We start from the raw sequence: 24537 nt of genomic DNA, 5'->3' as shown, positions 1-24537 counted from the left end.
AGGGGGAGGGAGAAAAAAATAAATGCTTGTTAATTGAAAAAATAATTAAGTTAAAACTAAAACATAAAAGGAAATACATGGGCCTACCATTCTTGTAGAAATCTCTAAAAAGAGGGCAGAAAGGAGACCATAAAGAAAAGGAATTTATCTCCTGTTTCCTCTTCCTCCCCTACCATAGTTGGTCCAATCTCATCTCACAGATCACCTTTCCTTTACTCTTTCGTTCATTCCATTCCCCACCCCCTTGAAAGTTCTGCCCCTCCCCACCCCAACTACATGGGATATCTTGTGTTAGTTAGGAGGGAAGAAGAGCTAGGCAGGATTGGAAGTAGAAATGGATATGGAGCCTCAGGTTGAACCAACCCAGAACCAGAAGCAAGTATGGAGCCAAGGCCGAAGCCAGAAATACGCAAAAAAGGGCAAGGCATGATTCTAGAAAGAGGTCTTTAAGGGTAAGAGAACTGTGCTATCTATTTCACATTTTATTCAAGTATCTGCCTGAGATTCTGCCTGTAGTCAGCGGACTGTGACCAATACCAGGCATGCAGAACTTTGTGTATGTCCTACTCAAAAGCTTTGAGAATAGCTCAGCTGATCAGATTTTAGAAGGAGCATAAATTGCTCTTCTCCCGCACCTGTCAAAACAGACAGCCACATTCTAGAATGACAAAGAATAGCTGTTCTCTGTTCAGTATTCACTCATGTTTTTGTGTATCTTTCTGCTAAAATAGTTAACATTTTAGTTTGTAGTCTCTCCCGAAAGCCTCATCGAATTAGGTCCCTACTACTCTTCAGATGCTGCTTTGCCGTGTACTTGGAAGGAAAATTACCTTGGCAACATTGCTTCCATTCTGTCGAAGACCAGAAGCTCATTCTCATCCTTGCCCTTCAAGTGTCCTTTCCCTCAGTTGTGGAATAAAATGATCCAGTCTCTAAAAGCCCTCTGGGAAATAATGACATTTTTAAAAGTGTCCTTTCTCTCTTAGACAACAACTGCAACATTCCACAAATCAGCTTGCTAAGGAGACAAATGAATGCTTGAAAGAGCTGGGATCATTGCCGCTCCCTCTGTCTGCTTCTGAACAGGTTGGTGTTTTCCCCATTTAGAGGAAAGATTATTCTGAAGGATTTTAGATGGAAGAAAATCTTGCTAAATCCTCTGGTGAATGTTTAACGGTTGTCTATTTGCAGAGCAAGGTCAGATTTATTCTCCAAGATAGCATTCTTTACATAGTATCCCCCTTCTCCTTCCTTCCCTACCCCGAAGGAGTCATTGTTCTCTGGACAGCCCAGTGGACGACGGTAAATAAGGAAAGGGGATTACTCTTTCAGATATACCTTTTTTTTTTTGAGGTCTTTTAAGACTTTCCACAAAATAGCTTATTGAGGCTTATTGCCTGGCACATGGACTGTGTGCTTTTCTGCTTTTGTGCCTTGGTTCACAATATTCACCTGTCCTGGATTTGCTCATTCATCCCACTTAAAATCCTGCTTTGCTCTTCAAGGCCCAGCTTAAACTCTACCTTGTCCACCAAGTCTTCTTTAATGCCCATGACCCACAAGCCCTCTTGTGTACTTCTCATATGACATTTAACCATATCTTCCATTGAATCATCATCATTATTATTTTAGAATGTGTATATATATATATATTTTTTTTTTTGAAAAGAGCATAGACTCCTTGGAGTCAAGAAGTAATAGGTGTTCATTAAATGTTTGTTGATACTGTGATTGAATCGGAATATGTGTTTTTGAAAATAATTTCTATAGACACCTGCTTGGAGTAAGCATATATTAGTTTATTGATATTATACCAGAAAAGGATTGACCACGTGCCTCCCTAACTTCTCATGATCTCAGGCCATGTGGTAGAGAAGGCAGGGAGAGAGCTTCCGCATGTCAGTTAGTATGAGCAGTAGAAAAGCCCCAGAAGGCCCATGCTGTCTCCCAGAGAACCAAGAGAGAAGCTCAGAAGATGCCCCAGAAGCCCTGGCATGGTGTTTACCAAGGGTTTTTATACTTTTTTGATAGAGGTGGGTCATTCATTATACATCGGTAAAAGCTAATTGGGTCATTATACATCAAACAAATGTAATTGGTTGGCATCATTCAACTCTATTGGTTGACATGACATGAAGGTGGTCTACATTAAAATGAAACTTTTCTGATGGCATCAAGGAAAAGAATGCAAAAGACCCTCACTGAAGTTGCTCAAGGTAAAGTCCATTATCCAGGTGTGGTTTAATCCCAACAGTCCTTCACCCATCTAGACCATTCCTTTTGTTCCCTTGGGTTTATCCCAGATGAGATTTGATGAAGTTTCTCAAAGAGAACTGGACTTTCGGCAGGGGGTGGGGTGGGGGGTGGACTTGAGAAAGTGATCTCTGGGTCCTCCAAGAAATCAATTATTAATAATTATTTTCCAACAGATCAGTTTCCATCTATCTTAAATAGAAAAACTTAGTCCAATAAGTATTGCACACACAGGATACAAAGGTGATTAATTTAGCAAATGATTCTTGGGTCTGCCATTCACCTGGGTGATCCCTTGCACAACTCACTTTCCTCCTCAATAAAATGAGAAGGTTGGACTAGGTGATCTCTAAGGCCTCTCCTAGCTCTCAAACTATAATTCAGTGATTAAGCACCTATATGTATAAAAACATGATGCTAGATTCTAGAAATCTAAGGATCGGGCAGCTAGGTGGTGCAGTGGATAAAGCACCAGCCCTGAATTCAGGAAGACCTGAGTTCAAATCTGGCCTCAGACACTTGACACTTACTAGCTATGTGACCCTGGGCTAGTCACTTAACCCTCAATGTCCCTCAAAAAAAAAAGAAGAAAAATCTAAGGATCAGATTACATACCCTCCCCTGTTGTCAAATAGTTTACCATCAAGTAGTGGAGATAAGAAGTGCACAAACATAATTACATAAGTCCAGACAGAGTGTTTTGAGAAGTTTTCTGACAAGGTTTGCTTTCTATTGAAGAGATAAGGGAAGACATTCAAGGAGAAGATGGCATTTAAGTTGGGGCTTGAAGGGAAGATATTTCAATAGAAGAGATGAGGAAGGTAAATCCATGCCAAGGAGCAGTGGAAGTAAAGAGATGGGAGAGGGAAGAACTAGAAGGGAGACAGTGAACAGAATAGTTTAGTTGCTACATAGGATTCATACATAAATTGTGTAACCAGAAAGGTTGAGGGGATTCAGGTTTGGAGGTGTTTAAATGCCAGCCTCTGCCCTTGTGAGTCTTATACAAAGTATAAAAATGTAACTATATTCTAAGATCAACTATGAATATGCACTATGATTGTGAGAGAATGCCCTCTGAGATTGAGAGAGCAATTACTTCCCACTTCAGGGATTGATTAGGGAAGGCTTCATAGAAAAGCTGAGCTGTGGAGAAATCTAGTGACATTGTTTACTTTATTTTTAATTTTTAAAAATAAATATAAATTAATTATTATTTATTAATAAAATTCCATGCAAAATGTTCCGGGGGGCAGCTAGGTGGTGCAGTGGATAGAGCACCGGCCCTGGAGTCAGGAGGCCCTGAGTTCAAATCCGGCCTCGGCCACTTGACATTTACTAGCTGTGTGACCTTGGGCAAGTCACTTAACCCTCATTGCCCAACCAAAAAAATCAAACCAAAACAAAACAAAACAAATAAAATGTTCCAGGGAACTGTGAATCTTTATCCTATAGGCTGCAAGCAGACACTGAAGGATATCTTTTATTAAACTGTCAGCTTAAAAAGAAAAAAAAAAGAGAAAATAAATTGTCAGCTTATTTGTCAAGATAGTTCTGTAGGAAAGATTGTAGCTGTCAGCAAAGAGTTGAAGGGGGTTAGCTCAAGAAACTATTTTTTAATTAAAATGGTTTTTTTCAACTAAGAAAAATCCTTCCTTTCCTTCCCATCTCTACCACCTTTTGAAAAAAAGAAAAACAAAACCTTTATCACATATTCAAGCATAATCAATCAAGACAAATTCTTTTGTTGCCCACATGATAGTTACTTTATAGACAGGTATGTTGTCAATATTTGGGTAGAGGTTCAGCATTGGAGGCAGCCAGTCTTTCTCAGGGTTGTCTCATTTACCTGCAGGAAGGGCCAAACTGAAGCACATTTTTCACTAACTATAGTTGTACCATCCCCTTTAGCAGCTAAATTCTGTGAGTCATGAGGGGCCTAACAGTCTGAAGTCTTCATCTTCCTCCACGATAGTGATGATAAAAGAAAGTTTTTTCTCTATAATCAAGAGTTGACTATATTTATGTATAGGTTATCAGCTTTTGGGATCATTCATCATAAAATTTTTACTCCTAGACCAACTTCCCCATACCACACAAATACATTTCTAGCTTGTCTACACTTGTTGCCCAATTAGTATGTGGTCAGGGATTACAAACTAACTTTAAAAGCCTAAGCAAAATAGAATCTGTTACATTTGTTACCCACAATAGTCATGTAATATGTTCCTAAGCCAAATAACAATTACTTTTGGATTATCTGTGCCATCATTTTCCTCTCACAGGCTCACAGACTTAGAGCCGAAAGGGTCTGAAAAGGGATCACGAGTCCAGCCCCCTCATTTTACAGATGAGGGAATAATAGCTAACTTTAATAAAACATTTTAAGGTTTACAAAGTGCTTGACATTTATCATCTCATTTGATTCTCATAAAAAATGTTGGGAGGAAGGTACTGTTATTAATCGTGTTTTTACAGATGAGGAAACTGAGGGAGCCAAGTTAAGTGACTTGCTCAGGGTCATACAAACTGAGAGTGGTGGAATACAAGCTCAAGTGTTCTTATTCCACATCCCATGGCCTTTTCATTGTGTTTTGCTATCCCTCTTAGCTGGAATAGTTGCAGATCAGCTATAGAGAACAAACAGTAGAGGTCTATGATCACAGAAGTACCTCCTTTGTTCAGTTTTTTTTTTTGGTGAGGCAGTTGGGGTTAAGTGACTTGCCCAGGGTCACACAGCTAGTAAGTGTTAAGTGTCTGAGGCCGGACTTGAACTCAGGTATTCCTGACTCCAGGGCCAGTGCTCTATCCACTGTGCCACCTAGCTGCCCCTTTTGTTTGTTTGTTTGTTTGTTTTGTGAGGCAATTGGGGTTAAGTGACTTGCCCAGGGTCGCACAGTTAGTAAGTGTTAAGTTTCCGAGGCCGGAATTGAACTCAGGTCCTCCTGAATCCAGGGCCAGTGCTTTATCCACTGCACCACCTAGCTGCCCCCTGTTCAATTTTTTAATCCCTTCAGAGCATGGCACCAACCTGCCTTTCCAACCTTTCTACTCCCCTTTCCCTCGCTCTGTGGTACAGCCACACTGGCCTGCCTTCTTCCTCACCCAAGACATTCCATTTCCCAACTCCACACCTTTTCACTGACTACCCTTATGTCTGGAATGCACTTCTGCTTCGCCATCATCTCCTAGAATCCTGTTTCCTTTGGGACACTGCTTATGGGACACCTAGAGCCTTTCCCCATCTCCCATAGCTGCTGGGATCTTCCCTGCAAAATGAATGAATGAATGAATGAATGTGTTGTGTTCATTTCGTGTGCGTGTGAGAGAGAAAGAAGGGAGAAAGTGTGTATATCATTTTTGATTGATCAAATGTGACCTCATTCATCTCTTCCTACAATTTTCAGGACCCCAGCTGTTATCTTTTCCCCACACTCAGGGATCCTGAAGCCCCCTGCAGACCTTTGTGTACCTTCTCTGCACTGTCCTGCACTTTCTTATTGTCATTTGGTGCTTAGCATATAGCACTTGATGTCTCTGATTAGGTTGCAAACTTCTCAAAGGCCGGGCTTTGCACATAGTAGATGCACAATATGTTACATTTTATGTCACTCTATAACGTCTCTAGTACCTGTCTCTTTCCCTTTGGTACCAAGCCCTCAACACCTTGTACAATATTTGACATATGGCAGGCACATAATACATGGCCCAGAAAATAAAGAGATTTGGGTTCCCAAGGATTAGGTCTATGGAATGAGGAGACTATTTTGTAGTCACTTTCTTGTTGTTTCCAACAACCCAAGAGTGTAATTTTGCTTAGAGTGGAAATTGCCTTGATTTAAACAAGGTCACATTCTAATTCAGGAGGAAGTAAATGGTTGTTGATGAGGGCAGTAGCGTATGACAAGTGCCAAAGCTGGACAATGGCTTTTAATGTCACCAGGATCCAGCACTTGAATGTTACAATGAAGGTGCTTCTAGGAGTTTGGAGGTAGCCGTAGGTGTGGTCTAGGTCAAAGTGTCTTAAACTGTGGGTCACTAACAAGGGTTGAAAAAAATTTGGCAACAGTAAAAGGTTAAGGATATAACTATTTTATGTACCTGTATATCCAAGGTCATGTAAAAATTTCTCTGGCAAAAAGGGGTTGTGAGTGGAAAAAGTTTTAAGAAGCCCTGGTCTAGGTTTATAAATACTAGTGGTTTGTTTTTTTTTTTTTTTTGAAGAAAAACATCTATGTTTAGAAGCATTTTTTCCTTATCACATTCTTTTGTGAGTAATAAAGACTTGGAATTCCCTTTTGAGTCTCTGAATAATCAGTGCGAAATGATGAGGTTGGTTAGCTGAAAAGAAGGAACCAGCCAATTTGGCCTAGAGAAAGTGACCAGATTGGGCTTCCCAAGGACTATGGGCTATGAAAAGAGGAATAATCTACTTTCTAGTCACTTTTTTTGTTTTCAGCTACCCAGGTGTGCATGTAGTTTTGGCCTTAGTGGGAATCGAATACTAAAACAAGTTCAAATTCTAATTTGATATTCCATTTTATCTCTTTAGCGCCAGCAGAAACTTCAGAAGGAGCGTTTGATGAATGACTTCTCTGTAGCCTTAAATAGCTTTCAGGCTGTTCAGAGAAAAGTGTCGGAGAAGGAGAAGGAGTCTGTTGCCCGAGCACGGGCGGGATCCCGGCTCTCTGTAAGTTTGCTCCCAAGAGGAAAGTTTTTCAATTTAACTACTTTCCCCTCTAGGCTTTTTAACTTTTGTTTTCCTTGCTCTTAAGCACACACAGAGTCCTCTGAAAATGTCGGGATGGTTTTGAAGTTGCTCTGTCTTGTGCAAACCCAATTCCTCAAGTAGTATTGATATCCATCCTTCTAAAACTTGTCTCACTGACATTTTGTGTTCCTGTAAGTCTCGAGCCTTTCCCCTCTAGCCTGGCAGACTGTGGCTCTTTAGAATCAAGTTTCTACAATCACATCCACTTTCTCTTTGGTACCATTCAATCAGTGTTCCTTCCTAAGGCCTAGACCATAGTATAAATTTCTCTTTGACCACTTTACACCCAGCCCCTCACTCTTGCCAGAGCCCTATATTCCTCTCCAGACGCTGTCATGGCTGAGATGTCTCTTCCTTTCTTAGTTAAGCATGTGCTATCAAGTGTGCTGTGTGTCTCTGGTGTGTTTCTGGATACCAGCAGCAATAATCCCTCCTCTTTCCTAGGCAGAGGAGAGGCAGAGAGAGGAGCAGCTTGTCTCATTTGACAGGTAAAGTAATTATCTTCCCATCTTGTTACTTGTTTGGAAATGGAATTTAACTGTGTTTTAATCTTTAAAAAAATACAGATCTATGCAAAATACAGCAGTGAAGGGCAGAATCAAGATTATTGTCTTATGGAGGAACCAAGTTCAGGGAAGGTAGACATTTCCAAAAGGAAGCTGCATCTTTGCAGCTGTCACCCTGATGCACTGGAGCCAACAACAGTCATCAGGTTTAGCCATCAGGAATTTCTATGTGCTTGTTTTTATACCAGGTGGCAGCCCTTTCCCTGAGCTTTTGTTTGTTGGTTGGTTGGTTTTACCAGTGTCATCTCATCTCTAAGATGTATGCAACTCCTCTTCCAAGAAACATTCAGAATAATATGAACTAAATGAAGAGCAATGCTTGAAACAGAAAATGGCCAGGGCTAGGGTTTTTTTCTTTTTTTTTTCCCCCATGGCTAGGTTTTTAATGTAACCTATCTAGTGGAAAATAGAATGTGCCTCTTTCTTTCTCACCTTTGACATCTAAAAATAAATCCACTGTGTCCTTTGATTTTGCACCAACTTTTCTCTGTTAGTATTAGGTTAATAGGAAATGTCTGTTGAAAGATGGGCTTGCTTGAGAGAGATCTTTTGTTAGATACAGAGTGTCCCAAAAGTTCAAGTGCAGTTTGAAGCTATTAAAGCTATTATATTAAAGTTTAAGCGTACATTAAGCTATTTAAGCATAAAACAGCACAAAGACTTTTGGGACACTGTATTTGAAGAGAGAAAGGAAGAGCAAGCCCAGACTCTAAGCAGGTTATGCACATCATAGATTTAGAGCCAAGAGGAATCTTAGAGATGACCTCTGATCTCATCCAGCCCTTCCATTTATAGCTAAAGAAAATTGAGGTCAGGAGAGCTGAATGACTTACTCCATAGCCTACAGATAATATGGAGCAGAACCAGGATTCCAGCTTTTTTGTGGTTCTCCAACCACAAATCCAATAGTCTCTGTACTGTGCTGTTATTTTTTATAGAAGAATTTGAGACTAGAACTTTCTCAAGAAAATTCCTCTCTAATTTCTCATTTCCTACTCCATTCTCAACTTTGCAATCCCATCGAAATGCCATACTTGTTTTCCTCTTGATAACAATAATTCCCCAGAGAAGGCCTGGTAGCCAGCCTTGGTTGTCTGGTAATCCAGATATCCATGCACATTGTATGTTGTATGCTGCTTCTGCTCTGAAGCTCTGGACCTTCAGTGGCCCCATCTGTTACTCCCTTAGCAATGAAGAGTGGAATCAGATGCAGTCACAGGAAGATGAGCTGGCCATTACAGAGCAAGACCTCGAACTCATTAAGGAACGAGAAACTGCGATCAGGCAGCTGGAGGTAAGAGGAGGATCCCTCCCTTTGCATTTTGCACTGTCCATGACACTGTCATGGACTCCTTCAGGAGTAGCTCTCAGAAAACACATGATTTTATGAAATAGAGCCCTAGATCCTCAGCCCGCCACCCAGTTCCCATGGGGCCCAGGCTGGCCAAGTCAGTGGATACAGGTGAAGGGGTGGCCTGAGTGGACTAAGTCCGAGCCTCATTCAACTTAAGATGTTGAATGAATGTTTTTTATATAGAAAAGTTCACACATGCAGAAGAGTAGCAAAACACAGCCATATATGATAATGTATGTGTGAACTGAGGTAGCTGGGACTTGTTTGAAGTGGTTGCATTTTGTGTATTCTTCAATGACTTGGTTCAGCTAGGTTGGGGTTTCTTTAGTCTCACTGTTTCTTGCAGGTGAAGTTGCACATTCATATTGTTCCCTAATCCATCAGTCTGGATGGCACAAATTCACTGCGCTTTTTAGCAGAATTGATTGTCCTCTATAAGTGTGTGTTTGGGGGAATTGTGGCAAGGAGCAGCTGTCCTCTATAAGAACAAAACCCTCTTGGTCCCATTGCATCCTGTCTTCTCCATCATAGTGCTGCCTCTGTCATCCCTACTCTCATGCTAGCTGCTTCCCTGCTGACTACAGATGTACATCTCCTCTTTCCTTTAAAAAAATAATCATTTGACCCAACCAGACTGTCCTTGCTATCATCCTACATCTCTCTTTCATGTCTAAACCCCTTGAGAAAGCCATCTACCGGGTCTTTTACTTCCTGTCCTCTCACTTCCTTCTAAACCTCTGCCTTTCAGACCTTATCATTCAACTGTTTGACCATCATTAAATAATGTCATCCTCTTTACTCAGAATTTGTGGGGACATAGTCCTGAGCACCTAAGGTTAAGTTTATAAACCTTAGCAAACATATACATTCCTCTCATGTTAACGATTGAAGCATGGGGCAAGCCTGAGGAAGAAACAGAGAAAATGAATCAAAACATTGCTTACGATCATTATGTTCTACAGGCTGACATTTTGGACGTCAATCAGATATTTAAAGATTTGGCCATGATGATCCATGATCAGGGAGATTTGATTGGTATGTACTGTTGTTGATTTAGCCAAAAAGGTGGGGGTGGGGGAAGGGAGGGAGGGAGGGCTGATAATGCCTCACTGTGTGTTTTCATTTGTGTTGAAAAAGAATACAGGGGGTAGCTAGGTGGCGCAGTGGATAAAGCACCGGCCCTGGATTCAGGAGTACCTGAGTTCAAATCTGGCCTCAGACACTTGACACTTACTAGCTGTGTGACCCTGGGCAAGTTGCTTAACCCTCATTGCCCTGGGGAAAAAAAAAAAGAATAAAGTTAGACAGTGTGTAGGAGACTTGAGTGTATTGTTGGCCATATTGAAAAAGATTCCCATAGTGAATAGCCTCTCTTTTTAAAAGAATCATAGTGCACTTTCACACATTCCAAACTCCGTGTGCTTATTTCTGTCTTAACTTTGTCACCTAAGTGTCTGCCAGGCTGTTTTTGCCAAGGTTGTTGTGCCTAGTGTTCAGCTCCCCAAACCACACAAATGTAGCATCAGTGTGTCCTAACTCCTCTGCACTGTCAGTATGTACAAGCACTGAGACGATGATGACAGCAGCCCCAGGCAGCAGAGAGAGCAGAGGGACTGCAGGGAGGGCTCCAAGTTCATTCCTTTGGGAGCAGGGGTAAGAGGTGTGTGTGTGTGTGTGTGTGTGTGTGTGTGTGTGTGTGTGTGTGTGTGTGTGTGTGTGTGTGTGTGTGTGTGAGACTGCATCTGCGTATGTCTCTGTCTATTAACTGCCAACATCTCTTGCTTTTCCAGATAGCATAGAGGCCAATGTGGAGAGCTCTGAAGTGCACGTTGAAAGAGCCACAGACCAGCTGCAGCGAGCTGCCTACTATCAGGTAACTGTCGAGGGCAGTCTGTGCCAGAGGACAACCACAGTTTTTGAGCTTATGCTGGAAACAAGCAGCTGTGCTCGGCCTTGGGTCTTGCTCGCTCACTTCTGTAGGCAGTGTTGGAAATTTGGGTGAATAACAACAGTCTCTATTTATATCATACTTTATAGTTAGAAACAAGAGAACTCTCCAGTAGGTGGTGAAACGTGCTCCCTACCCATGATCTCCAGCTTACAGAGGAGAGAGGGAGGCTCAGGAAAGGAAGGGGGCAAAGCCAAGGCCTCTTGCTCTTCGGCCACTTTGTGTCCTAGAGTCATGCACGATGCTGAAAAAAAAAGAGCTTTTGTGTCTATGTTGACTAGAGTGAGAGAAAGCAGGATTGAGGGGCTCTGTGCAGAATCAGCCTTTGGCTGAATCAAGCTCTGCAAACAAAAGATGGAGGTCAGTGTGAGAGGGCTTCTTCGAGGCCTGGGGAGTGGGCCAGCCCATTCTAGCTCTTGCAGGCAGGTCTGATGGAGGGTCACACCCAGCCTTGGTCAGTCCGGGCTTCCCAAGGTTAGGCTGCTTCTTTGTTCCCCCAGAGACTGGAGCAGCAACATTCTCTGGCTGCTTTGTTCCCCTCAAGTGCCTTCTGGCCATGCCCACTGGAGGCAGTACAAAAGTTTAGATGGGATGTTGTGCTGTGGAGTTGTCCTCAAGTATCTAATCTCACTTGGATGTCCACAGCACATCTGTCAGGTATATAACAGAAGTTAGATTCTCCCCATTTTTAGATGAGACGAGGAAACCAAGGATCAGAGACCCTGCGAGTAGTAGAGCTTAGTCTTTGTGAGGGGCATGACACATACATGGATAACTTTTTTTCCGGGATCTGTGATTTCATTGGTGTAGGGAGCTCCTAGGAATTAATTCTCCATCCATTCAAACTAGCATCTTCTCTGCAGGTTAGGGTCTCAGTTGCCTGGTGGCACCAAGAGCTGACTTGCTCAGAGGGGTAATACAACCAGGATGTGTCAAAGGCAAGACTTGAACTTAGGTCTTCCTGCCTCAGAGGGCAGGTCTCTATCTCTTACTTCCCCTAGCCTCTTATGGGAAACTTGAAAAATTTGTTACTAGCTGGGGCAGAGATAAGTGGAAACTATGGAAAGGAGAACAGTATTGAATTAAGACATAAACTGTGGATAGGAGTTCAATATGCAAAGAAGAAAAAGGACTTTCTAGGGAGAAGAAAAGACTTGAGCAAAAGCATGGAAGCTGCGGGGGGGGGGGGGGGGGGGGGGAGACGCATCTCCTTGTCCAGCATGGCTTGAATATAGAATTCTCTCTTGCAATGTGAGTAGGATGAGATGAAGCTGGAAAGGTGGGCCTCGAATGCCACCACGGGGATTTGAGGTTGCTTGTTAGGCTGACTTGTGCAGTCAATTCAGTCGTGTCCCACTCTTTGTGACCCCATTTGGGGTTTTCTTGACGGAGATCTTAGAATGGTTTGCCATTTTCTTCTCCAGCTCATTTTACAGATGAGGAAACTGAGATAAACAGGGTGAATTGACTTGTCCAGGGTCACACAGCTAAGTGTGAATGAGGCCAGATTTGAACTCAGGAAGACTCATCTTCCAGGGTCAGGGCTGGCACTTATTTCAAAGCTTGAAGGGGATTTAAATCATAAAATGGCAAAGCCGGAAGGAGCCTTAATGATCGATTGCTGCCCTTGTTAGGATGGCACGGGCACGAAAGGTTTTGGGGCAGAGCAAGTGACATGACCAAAACTCCAGATGAGGAAAATGAGTCTGGTAGGACTGTAGAGCCACTGAGAGGCTGAAGTGGAAGAACAACTGTTGAGAAGCTGTTGTCCTCTGCTCTCAAAGAGGACCCAAATGACACTGCTGTGTCTGGAGCCAGGCGAGGTGTGTCTGACTGTGGCTGATCAGACTAGTACGAGCTCAAGAGGTTCCTGCGGGCACAGACAGTCCATGTGAACCTTTGGGGTAGATTCTCTAAATCTGCCCATCTCCCCTTTCTTTTGAGCTACTGCACTTCTGCTTTGCTCATAGAACACAGTGCCTTCTCTGATTTGGGCATGCCATGATGGACGGCCCTTTGCCAGCATCTCCTAAGTCATGTAGTCAGTTCTTAGAGACCTCAAGAGGCAAGTGCAGTTGTCCCAATAGATGTTAGTAAATCCCTGGATTCTCACGGTGATACGGGAACAGAGAGCACAGCACAAAGGCAAGAGGTGCTTCCCCGGGGGAAACTGATGCACCTGACAATTCACTGGACATGAGCAGAGAAGGAGAAGGGAGAATCTGCTATAACAACCCATGTTCTGCATGTTGGCAAGAGTGAATGGAGACATGACTGACCAAAAGAACAGAGTCAGGAGGAAGAGCGGACGGGAAAGATGCAGGTAGAGCCTCCTGGGAACTCACACTGAACCACCTGATTGGGCTTGAGGCACACTATTGGGAGCACTGGCCAGTATCAGAGGTCCCCTATCACCCCCACCTCCAACTTGTGCCACTACCTCCAAATTCTTTTTCTTCTCATTATTAGGTTTGGGGGCCTGCAACTGAATTTAATTTTAATTCCATTAGCCAGTACTTAAACTAGGCCAGTTGGAATCGGGTCATAAGTTTAGTGTCGTCTGTTCCAGCAAAGTTGGCTACTGTGAGCAGGTGGCCATGAATCCCTTTCTATGACAGTGGTTGTTATTCAGAAGTACTAGGAGAAAGCAGATGTGTAAAGCCTTTTGAAGGTGGATTTGGGCATCTTGAATTGTAAAGCCCAGGAAGCTGTTTTCTGAGTTTTGGCTTTTTTGTTTGTTTGTTGTGGGGATTTTTTGGCAGGGCAATGAGGGTTAAGTGACTTGCCCAGGGTCACACAGCTAGTAAGTGTCAAGTATCCAAGGCTGGATTTGAACTCAGGTCCTCCTGAATCCAAGGCCAGTGCTTTATTCACTGTGCCACCTAGCTGCCCCTGGGAAGCTGTTTTCTTAACAGTGTTTTTTTTAACTGTTCTTCTCCTTAGAAAAAATCCCGGAAGAAGATCTGCATCCTGGTGCTTGTGCTAGCTGTGGCTATAGGAATCTTGATATTCATTATCGTGTGGTTATCCAAATGAAGCAGCCACTTCCCTCAGAGTCCGCTCCTGCTGAACAGCTTCTTCCAAGCAAGAGTGTGTTGGCGTCTCCAGAGAAAACTGGTCCCCTTAAGAGAGCATCCCCAAGCTCCCTGTTAGCAATCTAGGTAGAAACTAACCGCTGGTGACTAGAACTTGGGATTGGTGAACCGCGGAGACAGTCTTTATCAGTTTATGTACAAATTGTATCAGTTTTGCAAATTAGGAATTAATTTATGTGGGTTTTTGCTTTCTCTCGTATTCTGATTGCTCTCTGTCCTGAATGTCCGCGGATGAGTGAGTCCTTGGAGATTCCGTTCTTGAAGTTCTTGTTTGACAGGTAACACACTACATTCTTGTGCTATTGTCTTTTTCTGTGTGTGTGCTGGAACAGCCTTTTACCAGCAACTGGAACAGAAGGATTTTCTGGCAGCCAGAGGAATGGAGGCCATCAGGAACCTTTTTATAAGCCAGCAATTTTTCTTACTTGCCATTTTGATTTGAGATTTCCAAGAAAAATATTCTCCATCTGCGTTGGAAGATTTCAGCCTGTGTTTTCAGCTGGAAGTGCGAACTGGTCAGTCTTAATTCAGGGCACACCTCTCATCTGACTTCATGTTTCATCCTTTAGTTTTCCGCCACCACCACTGAGGTCAGTCAGTCCATGGTGGCCTCGCCCCATTTCAGTTGTGTTCTGGCGGCACTTTTTTTGGTTTTCAAAGGAGCTTGTTATTGTTAACCTATATATTTATTAGCACTCACTGGGGCCCTTCTCTCATATGTCTGTAGAAAGAGGATGATTGAGCAACCACTCCCGTTTAAAAGTGGCGTTCTTATAACAGGCTAAATGAGAGCAGACAATTTGCAGTGACTTCAATTTACTTTCATTTAGTTTGTGATTATGAGTTCCTGGTGAATGGCGATTGTTGCTGTCACAAAACTGAACCCCCCAGCCCTTGCCCCTCAAAAGTCTCGGGGGTGTTGAATGGAAGAGAACTTTTAAAAATTAGCCAGAAGTTTTCTTTAATAACTTGTCCCATGGACCTGAGGCTAGGGTGGGTAAAAGGATCATTTTGTAAATAATGCTAGTTTGGAACAGTAATGCTAACCCTTGAAACTAATTTATGAATAGGAGACTCAGCTCTGTGCGCATAGTTTAGACTGACTGAAAATGTTTGAAATAAACCCGCCCTCATGCCACTAAGATGTGGCCTACGTCCCCCACCTGTCAGCCTGAAGCAAATGGAGTGAGCTCAATGTGAACCAAGCCACCTGGGGATAAGCTAGCTAGCGTGGCCAGTCCAAGCAGATCAATGTCATCCACCCTCCCTCAGCCTCCCTTGGTGTTCGTTTACTCCTCTTTGACTCATCCAACTGTGAAAATTAGGAAAAACAAGGCCCCAGAATTGCACCCATTTCTTTGCACTATCGCATCACCATTCCATCCAATGAATATCAATAAACATTTTTAAAAGCTTTTTGAGTACATTTATGTGGATCATTGTCCTGATATAATGAGTGAGGAATCTACACTCAGCTGCCCCCCAGGAACAAGGGTGGTGGTACCTGGCAAGTTCTAGGGGTAAGGTCATGTACTTAATAGATCCCTTCTTTCTTTAATACTTCTGGGGATAGTATGGGCACAGATACCAGGCAAGCCCCTCTGTGACTTGGAAAATAGTCTGTCCCATAAGATTGGTCTGACTGAGAAAATACAAGACATAGTAATGAGCATCTTTGAGCTCAGCTCCACTGATCCCTAGGGAGCAGACATACAGTGTCAGTCTGTCGCCATGTCTGTACTTGGCGCCTTTCTAGCTTTGGAGGACTGGCCACAGTTTGTGATCTACTGGGACTACCTTTGGGATTACCACCATGCCTTGGCTGGAGGATGATTCTGTCTTCTTTCACCTTATCCCTCCTCAAAAGTGTTTTGCTTCTGACTACCCCCTCCCCCAATGTGCCCTCCTTTCTTTCACCCCTCCCTCCCTATCCCCTTCCCCTCCTACCTTTCCTTCAGGGTTAGATAGATTACTCCATCCAATTGAGTGTGCATGTTATTCCCTCCTTGAGCCAACTCTGATGACATTAAGATCTTTGAGCCAATTCTGATGAGTGTAAGGCTTGTTCAATGCCCTGGTCCTCCCCCATCTCTCCTCCCACTCCATAAACCCTGTTCTGCTTCTTTCATGTGGGATTTCACCCTAATCTAACTCTCCCTTTTCCCCTTCCCCAGTACAATCCTCTCACCCCTCAATTTTACCCTAAAGATGTCATCATGGGGCAGCTAGGTGCACAATGGACAAAGCACCCACCCTGGACCCAGGAGGACCCAAGACACCCACTGCGCAACCCTGGGTATGCCACCCAACCCTGACCATCCCACAAAAAAAAAAGATAAACAAAAAAATAAATGCTTTACAGATATCATCCCTTCATAATCAATTCACTGTGTCTTCTGTCTAAATTTATTCCTATCATCTGTCCTAATATTGAGATGGTTCTTATGAGTTAGAAGTATCATCGTCCCATGTAGGAATGTAAATAGTTTAACCTTTTAACATCCCTCTTGATTTCTTTTTCCTATTTACCTTTTTATGCTTCTCCAGGGTCTTGTATTTGAAAGTCAAATTTTCTATTTAGTTTAGGTCTTTTCATCCTGAATACCTGAAAGTCCGCCTTTTCATAGAAGTCCCATTTTTTCCCCCTGAAAGATTATATTCAGTTTTGTTGAGTAGGTGATTCTTGGTTGTAATTCCAATTCCTTTGCTCTCCAGATTATCATATTCCAAACCCTCCAATCCTTTAATGTAGAAGCTGCTAAGCCTGACTGTGGCTCCACAGTACTTGAATTGTTTCTTTTTGGCTTCTTGTAATATTTTCTCCTTGATCTTGGAGCTCTGCAATTTGGCTGTAATATTCCTGGAAGTTTTCATTTGGAGATCTCTTTCAGGACATTATTGGTGGATTCTTTCAATTTCTATTTTACCTTCTGCTTCTAGAACATGAGGGCAATTTTCCCTGACAATCTCTTGGAAGATGATATCTAAGCTCTTTCCTTCATCATGGTTTTCAGGTAGTCCAATAATTTTCAAATTATCTCTCCTGGATCTGTTTTCCAGGTCAACTGTTTTTCCGAGGAGATAATCCACATTGCCCTCTATTTTTTATTCATTTGGATTTGCTTTATTGTGTCTTGGTTTCTCATAAAGTCATTAGCTTTCATTTGTTCAATCCTAATTCTCAGGCAATTTTTTTTTTCAGTGAGGCAATTGGGGTTAAGTGACTTGCCCAGGGTCACAGAGCTAGTAAGTGTTTAAGTGTCTGAGGCCAGATTTGAACTCATGTACTCCTGACTCCAGGGCTGGTGCTCTATCCACTGCGCCACCTAGCTGCCCCTTCAGGCAATTATTTTCATTGGAGAGCTTTTCCATTTGGCTTTTCAAGCTGTTGACTTTTTTTTCATGACTTTCCTGAATCACTCTCATTTTTTCCCTCTATCTCTCTTACTTCATCTTCAAAGTCCTTTTTGAGCACTTCTATGGCCTGAGATCAATTCATATTATTTTTGGAAGCTTTGGATATAGGAACTCTGATGTTGCTATCCTCTTCTGAGGGTGTATTTTGATTTTCCTTGTCACCAAAGAAACTTTCTATGGTCCACATCTTTCTTTATCTGCTCATTTTGTCTGCCTATTTCTTAACTTTTAACTCCTTAAAGTGGGGCACTGCTTCCTGGCTGCACTGTCCCAAGCTTCAGGGGGTTCAAGGTGGTATGATTTAAGCAGTGTCAACTTCTTCACCTGCCTGGCCTGTTCTCTGGTCTGTAAATAGCACCAAGACTACTTGCTCTTCAACCAGAAAGCAAAAAAAAATTTTTTTGCTAGGTTGATAGTTCTGGTGAGCCTGCACCCCTCCCCCACCTGGATGGCTGCCACTCAAGGCTGCTTCCTGGTTCCCAGCATGGGTAAAACAACTGAGTTCTGCCTCAGTGCCAGCAAAACCCCCTGTAATCTCCCCCCAGCCAACTGCTCAGCCCTCTCACCAGACCATGAGCTTAGTTCCAAAAGATGCTGGTGCTACAGCTGATTCAACAGCTCTAGAGGTCTCTTTCTCTAGCGCAGCCTTCCTGGGGCTAGATCTGTGTTGGCCTGGAAGATGATTCTAGAAAAGGTTTCCTAAAATCCTAGGATTCTCACTCTGTACTAATGCTCCAGGAGATTTGGTTTATCTGTCCAAAGGAATGCCAGATGGATGTCTCATGAGCCTGTTCTTCATCTTGACACTATCATCTATGATACTTTAAGGTTTGTAAAGTGATTTACACCTATGAAGTGGGTGCCACCATTTTAGAGATGAAACAGGATTAGAGAGATGAAGGGATTGGCCCAGGGTCAATGAAGATCCGAGGCAGGGCCAGAACCCAGCTCTTCCTGATTCAAAGTCTGGGGCTTTAGCCATTCTGCCTTGATACCTCACTAGAAAGCTACTGAATGAGAGGTTCCATCTTAGGTGGGCTTTAAATCCTAATCCAGGTTTTGCTTCAGATTGCTTTATCAATTTGTGTGGTGGGGGGGAGAACTGCTATACTTTTCCCCAAAGTGAAATTTGACTAGAAATAACACCTTTTAAAAATACATTTATTTATTTATTTTGATTTTTCTCAATTGCATGTAAAAATATTTTTTGAGTTCCAAATTTTTCTCCCACCTTCCCTTCCCTCCCCACTCCCTAAGCCAGTAAGCAATTTGATATAGGCTATACATTCCAATCATGGAAATATATTTTTTTTAAAAAAATAGGGGCAGCTAGGTGGGGCAGTGGATAAAGCACCAGCCATGGATTCAGGAGAACCTGAGTTCAAATCCAGCCTCAGACACTTGACACTTACTAGCTGTGTGACCCTGGGCAAATCACTTAATCCTTACTACCCTGCAAAAAAAAAAAAGTTAAAAATTATTTTAATAAAATAAAATAAACATTTTTATTTAAAATTTTGAGTTCTATCCCCCCTTCCCTCCCTCCTCATCTCCCTCCCAGAGGCAATAAACAGATACAGACTATACATGTGCAATTATGTAAAACATTACCATATTAGTAATTTAAAATAGCAGGCTTCAGTCTATGTTTAATCTATATCAGTTTTTTCTTTGGAGGTGGATAGTTTGCTTCATCATTAGTCCTTTGGCATTGTCTTGGATCATTGTATTGCTGAGAATAGTTAAGTCATTCACAATTTTTTTTCTTTTGTCATTCACAATTCTTCATGGAATAATGTTGTTATCACTGTGTACAATGTTCTCTTGGTTCTGCTCACCTCACTATACATCAGTTTATATAAGTCTTTCCAGGCCTTTCTGAAATCATCCTGCTTGTCATTTCTTATAGCACAATAGTATTCCATCACCATCATATACCTCTGCTTGTTTAGCCATTCTCCAATTGATGGGCATTCCCTTGATTTCCAATTCTTAGCCATCACAAAAAGAGCTACTATAAATATTTTGGTACAAATAGTTCTCCTCTTTTTTGGGATGTCTTTGGAATATAAACCTAGCAGTGGTATTGCTGGATCAAAGGGTATGCACTGTTTTATAGCCCTTTGGGCATAGTTCCCAATTGCTCTCCAGAATGGTTGGATCTGTTCACAACACGAACAGTGGATTAGCATCTGAGCTTTCTCACATAGTCTCCAACATTCCAACATTTTCCTTTTTTGTTATTAGACACTCTGATAGGGGAATAACACCTTTATATGGAACCTTAAGCTCTACAAAGCAATGTAGTAGACTTTCATCTCCATTTTCTAGATTAAGAAAAATCAAGGGACTTACCACAATCCTAGTGTGATAAAATAATGGGATTTGGCAGATGTATAGGGGCCGGCCCCCATCTGACAACTGATTTGGAATTGATTGAATTGGGTGAGATTGAGAGACTGAGAACCTACTTAATATTGATTAAATTGAGACCACACCTGACTGGCCCTGAGTGGGGTGTTGTTCTCAGAGGCTGTGGACTACACATCAACAGACCACTCTCAACTAATCAGCTTGAAGGACCTCCCCTTCTGGGGAGGGAGACAGGAAGTAGGAAGGTGATGCTGGCACCCTGGATTAGCCCTTTTTGTGCCGGGACTTCAGGTTGGTGGTGGTGGAGACAGAGAGAGAGAGAGAGAGAGAGAGAGAGAGAGAGAGAGAGAGAGGAAAGTAGATAGGATTTTCTTGCATTACTGTACTCCATGTGTTGTCTTTACTCTTTAATAAATACTTAAGGGGCAGCTAGGTGGCGCAGTGGATAAAGCACCGGCCCTGGATTCAGGAGTGCCTGAGTTCAATTCCGGACTCAGACACTTGACACTTACTAGCTGGGCAAGTCCCTTAACCCCCTTTGCCCTGCAAAAAATAAAAAATAAAATAAAAAATAAATATTTAAGCCTAAACTCTTGCTGAATTTATCAGTAAATCCTAGCTAGTTTCCCCCCAAAACTGAGGAGGGGGCAGGTAAGGATACACATTAGATTTTTTAAATCACACTAGCAAATGAGTGTGAGAGGGTTTGAATGCAGGTCCCCTTGGCTCTTGTATTGCCATGCTGCCTTCAACTACTGTAATCCAACTGGTAATCCAAGTGAATTTTCAGATTCCAAATGTGCCTCTGATATCTTCTGCTTTCTCATCTAGGAACTCATTTTCAGGCTTTAGGTCAATTCTCCTTTTCTACCAGTCCCAGGGGGATCCATCAAAAGCCAAAGATAACTTCCCATGCTCTCCAGATCACAATGTTGAGGACTTAGATGGCTGCCTCCCAGTCTGCAAGCCTGTCCTGACATCACTGATGATGCAGGTATTCAAACAAAGAGGGTTTTTTTGCATTATAAGAGGGTTAGGTAGTGTAAGCTGCCCCCCCTCCTCGGTACCAAAAGGGCTGTGTTTGCATCCACTGTGCTGGAAACAGAGGGAACATGGCTAGAACAGAAAGGATTATAGGGGTAAGAAAGGCATTTGAGGCTTCTTGGACTATAGATACTATTAGATTTGGGGGGAAAGTACACCTGAGTGTATTAAATGCTAAGAAATGGATAGGCCAAAAAGGCTTCATCTGGGGTCATGACAGAGTGGCCAACAAGAGCTTAGAGGCCATCTTGTTTAACTCTTTTTTTTGATAGATAAGGAAACTGAGGCCCAGAAAGATTCATTCATTTGCTCCTGGTCCCACAAGGGAGTAAGAAGCAGAGTTGGGTTTTCAGCCCGGGTCCTGTGCCTCTAAGTGCAGAGCTTTTCCCACTACACCAGACCTACTATTGACCAAAAGTTACCACTACTTAAGTGTGGATCAGAAGGACAGAAAAGTTTTAAAGGTCCCCATAACCCCTGGAAATTAGTGAGCGAACCTTGGTCTCATTTGTTGCTTAAAACATTTTAAAAACATAGAGTTGTTTCTCAAAGATCACTCCCCGAAAAGGTGTGTAGATAATTCCCGTCTTCCTAAGCCAGAAGTCACAAAACTGACCGGAAAGAAAGAATGCAGGGTGGGATCCAGCGTTCCTGTCTAGAACCTATTTTATACACTTTCACAATGTCAAGGTAATAACTGAAGAACAGCGTTCTAGCCCATTTCTGTCTCCTTAGCATGATGCTCTTGGAGCTAGACAAAAGTGCAACCTCTTTCTAGACAGGAAATAGGTCTGGGAAGGGGTGATCCTCCAAATGTCCTGAGCTAACCTCTTCTCCAAGAATCCAGGATTTCTTAAATCCAAACTAAATTTCCTATGTTGGGCTGTGAGCTTCTCACCAGCTGTTTGCTCAGCTGGTTTGAGATGTCAGATCTCACTGAAATACACAAAGGGGATCTGCTCTTTGCCCAGTCTTCTGGGCTGGCTGAGGTATTTCTGGTAGAATACAGATTCTACCCAGAAGAATTTGAGCAGTCCAAAAATTGAATGGGATGTTTTGGGGAGTGGTTCCCAGTACTCTCAGTCTTCATTTGGCCGCTGGATGGCCACTTGTCCAGGGATGCTATAGAGGGGGAACCGTGTTGGGATACAATTTGGGCTTGTATCCGTGTTGGGATACAATTTACAGACCTCTGGAGGTTTCTTTCACCTCTGTGGTTTACAAGTATGCAACTTATGGTAAGGGCTCTTGAACCTTGTGGGGAACCATCAATTACCTTGATTTGTATTGGAGTGTGTGGTTCTTTTGCTGAGGTCATTTTATCTCTGCCTAGAGGCAGCTAGGTGGCTCAGTAGATAAGAATTCTGGGCTTGGAATCAGGAAAACCTGAGTTCAAATTCCAGCCTCAGACACTTAGTATCTGTGTGAACCGAGGCAAGTCACATAATCTCTATTTCAGTTTCCTCAACTGTACAAAGTGGGTGGTGATGATAGTACCTGTGTCCCAGGGTTGCTAAAAGGATCAAATGCAATAATATTTGTAAAGCCTGGCACATAGTAGGTACTTAATAAATGCTTGTTTCTGGATCCAAGAATTTTTCTTTGGGGAAAAGATTCTGGGGGGGGGGGGGCTGTACTCCCTAACACTCTCTACCCCCCATCCAATAAAAAGAAAAGGAAGAGAACACAACATGAGAGCAAAGATAACAGGCACAACTGGAGGCCTTGCTGATGGACTTGTCTTTGGCCAACACAACTGGATACTTTGGCCAATGGTCAAACTAGGGAGAAAGGACCACCTCTTTTGCTACCATTTCAACTTTGTTATAAGACACTATGTAAGTTTATCAGGTTCTCACAAATTACATTGACTAATTAGGAGCCCTGGACTTTTATTTTGGTTTATTTTGGCTATTTTGTGTAAGGCTATTCCTTAATTCTTCCTCTCTCTCTGTAGCTGCTGCCTTTCCCAGAACCAATCGGGGTTTTGAGGAATGTGTCTTAAGTCCAGCACCTTCTAGTATGGCATAGCTTTGGGAAAGGATAGACAGAGTAGGTTTCCTTGAGAATCATCAGTAGTGGAAAAAGAATAGACTTCCAGTCTCCTTTCCTCTGTCCCTTCATTGAGCCACTCCAGAAAAAGCTTTTCTCTGTTTTCCATTTCAGGAATACTATTGATGCATCAGTGCTTCTGGGATCTCACTGATGCAATGTGACGCATCTTCAGAATCCTTGCTTTTTCATCCTATATACATCTTATCCATGTCATTCCATAACTCCTATTTAACTTAGGTACTAGAGGCCTTTCTCTGGACCTTTTACATATTTCATGGATATCAGTCTAAAATTTTGGACTTGTAAGTCATCATTTGTTTGTTATGTGCTTAGTCTACTTTTTTCCTGCATTATATATATATATATATATATATGTATGTGTGTGTGTGTATACACACACACACACACAATATAGGCAAGTAAAATTACATGTGGTCGCCTTATTTCTGTCCCAAGTTTGAGGAAGATTAGCTGGGGTTTCTAAATATATTTGTTACTTATAAATTAGAAGTTTTAGCACCAGTTTGGGGCCATTAAGCATTTAATAAAGTATATTAATATTAGTAAAGAGAGCGCACATGTCTCTGAAAGTTAAGAAAAGGCCTATCTAGCCTAGAGGAGAGAATAGAGCTCAGCCTGGCCTTCTAGCCTAGAGGAAAAATAGATCTCAGCCTGGCCTGCTTCTTCTTCCAAGTCCTCTGCCACCAAGAGCACATCCAAGAGAGTCTAACTCCCCAATAACTGAGTATGAAAGCTTTGTATGGGTCTGGAGGAGAGGTGGTCCTTACATACTGCTTCAAGCTAATTGGTTAGCATCACCGAAATCCATTGGTTCACTGGACTTGAGGGTGGTCCCATGTTTAAATCAGAGTTCATACCCTCTTGAGGGCCAGGCAGGTAGGTGTGGTTTTAATTGAATTAACTTTAAGTGAGTTAATCAGCGAAGTCAATCAATTCAATCAATCTTAATCCAATCAATTCCCTCAGCTGGTTCCAAAACCCATTTCTCTGTGTGTGTGTGTATATATATATACACACACATATACATATACATACACACATATACATATATACACAGACATATGGGGGGGCCAAATTTAATATATGAAGAGTTAATTGGGTGGCTCACCTAAATATTGGGGTCCCAGAGATAATAGGGACCTCTAGGTTTAAAGCTCCCTCCCCTCAGAAACTGCTTTTTTAGATATTTCTCCCAGGCCAATAAGAAAGGAGCCTTACAGCCTCTGTTCCACAGATGTTTTATTAGGGAGAATAAACAGCAAAGGTGACATTAATAAAATCAAAGACAAGGAAATAGGGAAAAAGAAATACGGATAATCCTCCTAGCTCTAAACAAAGAACAGAGTACCTTACCACCTGGAGCTTGTAGCTTCAATGTAAAGCACAATTTACAATCAGGCTTGAATGACTGCTGCTGTTCCTCCTGCTCGTGCCACTGGAAGGGAGGAAGAGGGAAGAGAGAGAGAGAGAGTGCTCAGGAAGAGACTCAGACTCCCCTCAGTGAGCATCTAATTTTCCTCCCCCAAAAGGGGAGGTCCTTCAAAAACTGCCTGTGGAAAGAGGTTTCTCCTTCTGACCTCAGTAGCATACGTAACTTCAGGGTGGGCCAGATATGGCCCCTCCCAAATGAGTCAGCCAAT

At 42.5% G+C, this 24537-nt stretch overlaps 1 protein-coding gene across 1 annotated transcript in view; it reads left to right on the top strand.

Annotated features, from left to right (window-relative positions):
* The window catches only part of STX12 (syntaxin 12), a 32079-nt gene extending 16668 nt beyond the window's left edge, over window positions 1–15411 (top strand). Inside the window, exons 3-9 of the mRNA XM_043996287.1 lie at window positions 987–1086; window positions 6806–6943; window positions 7469–7512; window positions 8779–8884; window positions 9907–9979; window positions 10735–10817; window positions 13836–15411. Coding sequence (XP_043852222.1) covers window positions 987–1086; window positions 6806–6943; window positions 7469–7512; window positions 8779–8884; window positions 9907–9979; window positions 10735–10817; window positions 13836–13928 — 637 coding nt within the window. The 3' untranslated portion in view covers window positions 13929–15411. The remainder of the gene's footprint in view (window positions 1–986; window positions 1087–6805; window positions 6944–7468; window positions 7513–8778; window positions 8885–9906; window positions 9980–10734; window positions 10818–13835) is intronic.
* Window positions 15412–24537: the final 9126 nt, after the last annotated feature.

This window comes from Dromiciops gliroides, chromosome 3 (genome assembly GCF_019393635.1).
Source record: "Dromiciops gliroides isolate mDroGli1 chromosome 3, mDroGli1.pri, whole genome shotgun sequence".
In the NCBI taxonomy this organism is placed as follows: domain Eukaryota; kingdom Metazoa; phylum Chordata; class Mammalia; order Microbiotheria; family Microbiotheriidae; genus Dromiciops; species Dromiciops gliroides.
This window is presented reverse-complemented; position numbering and strand designations above follow the sequence as displayed.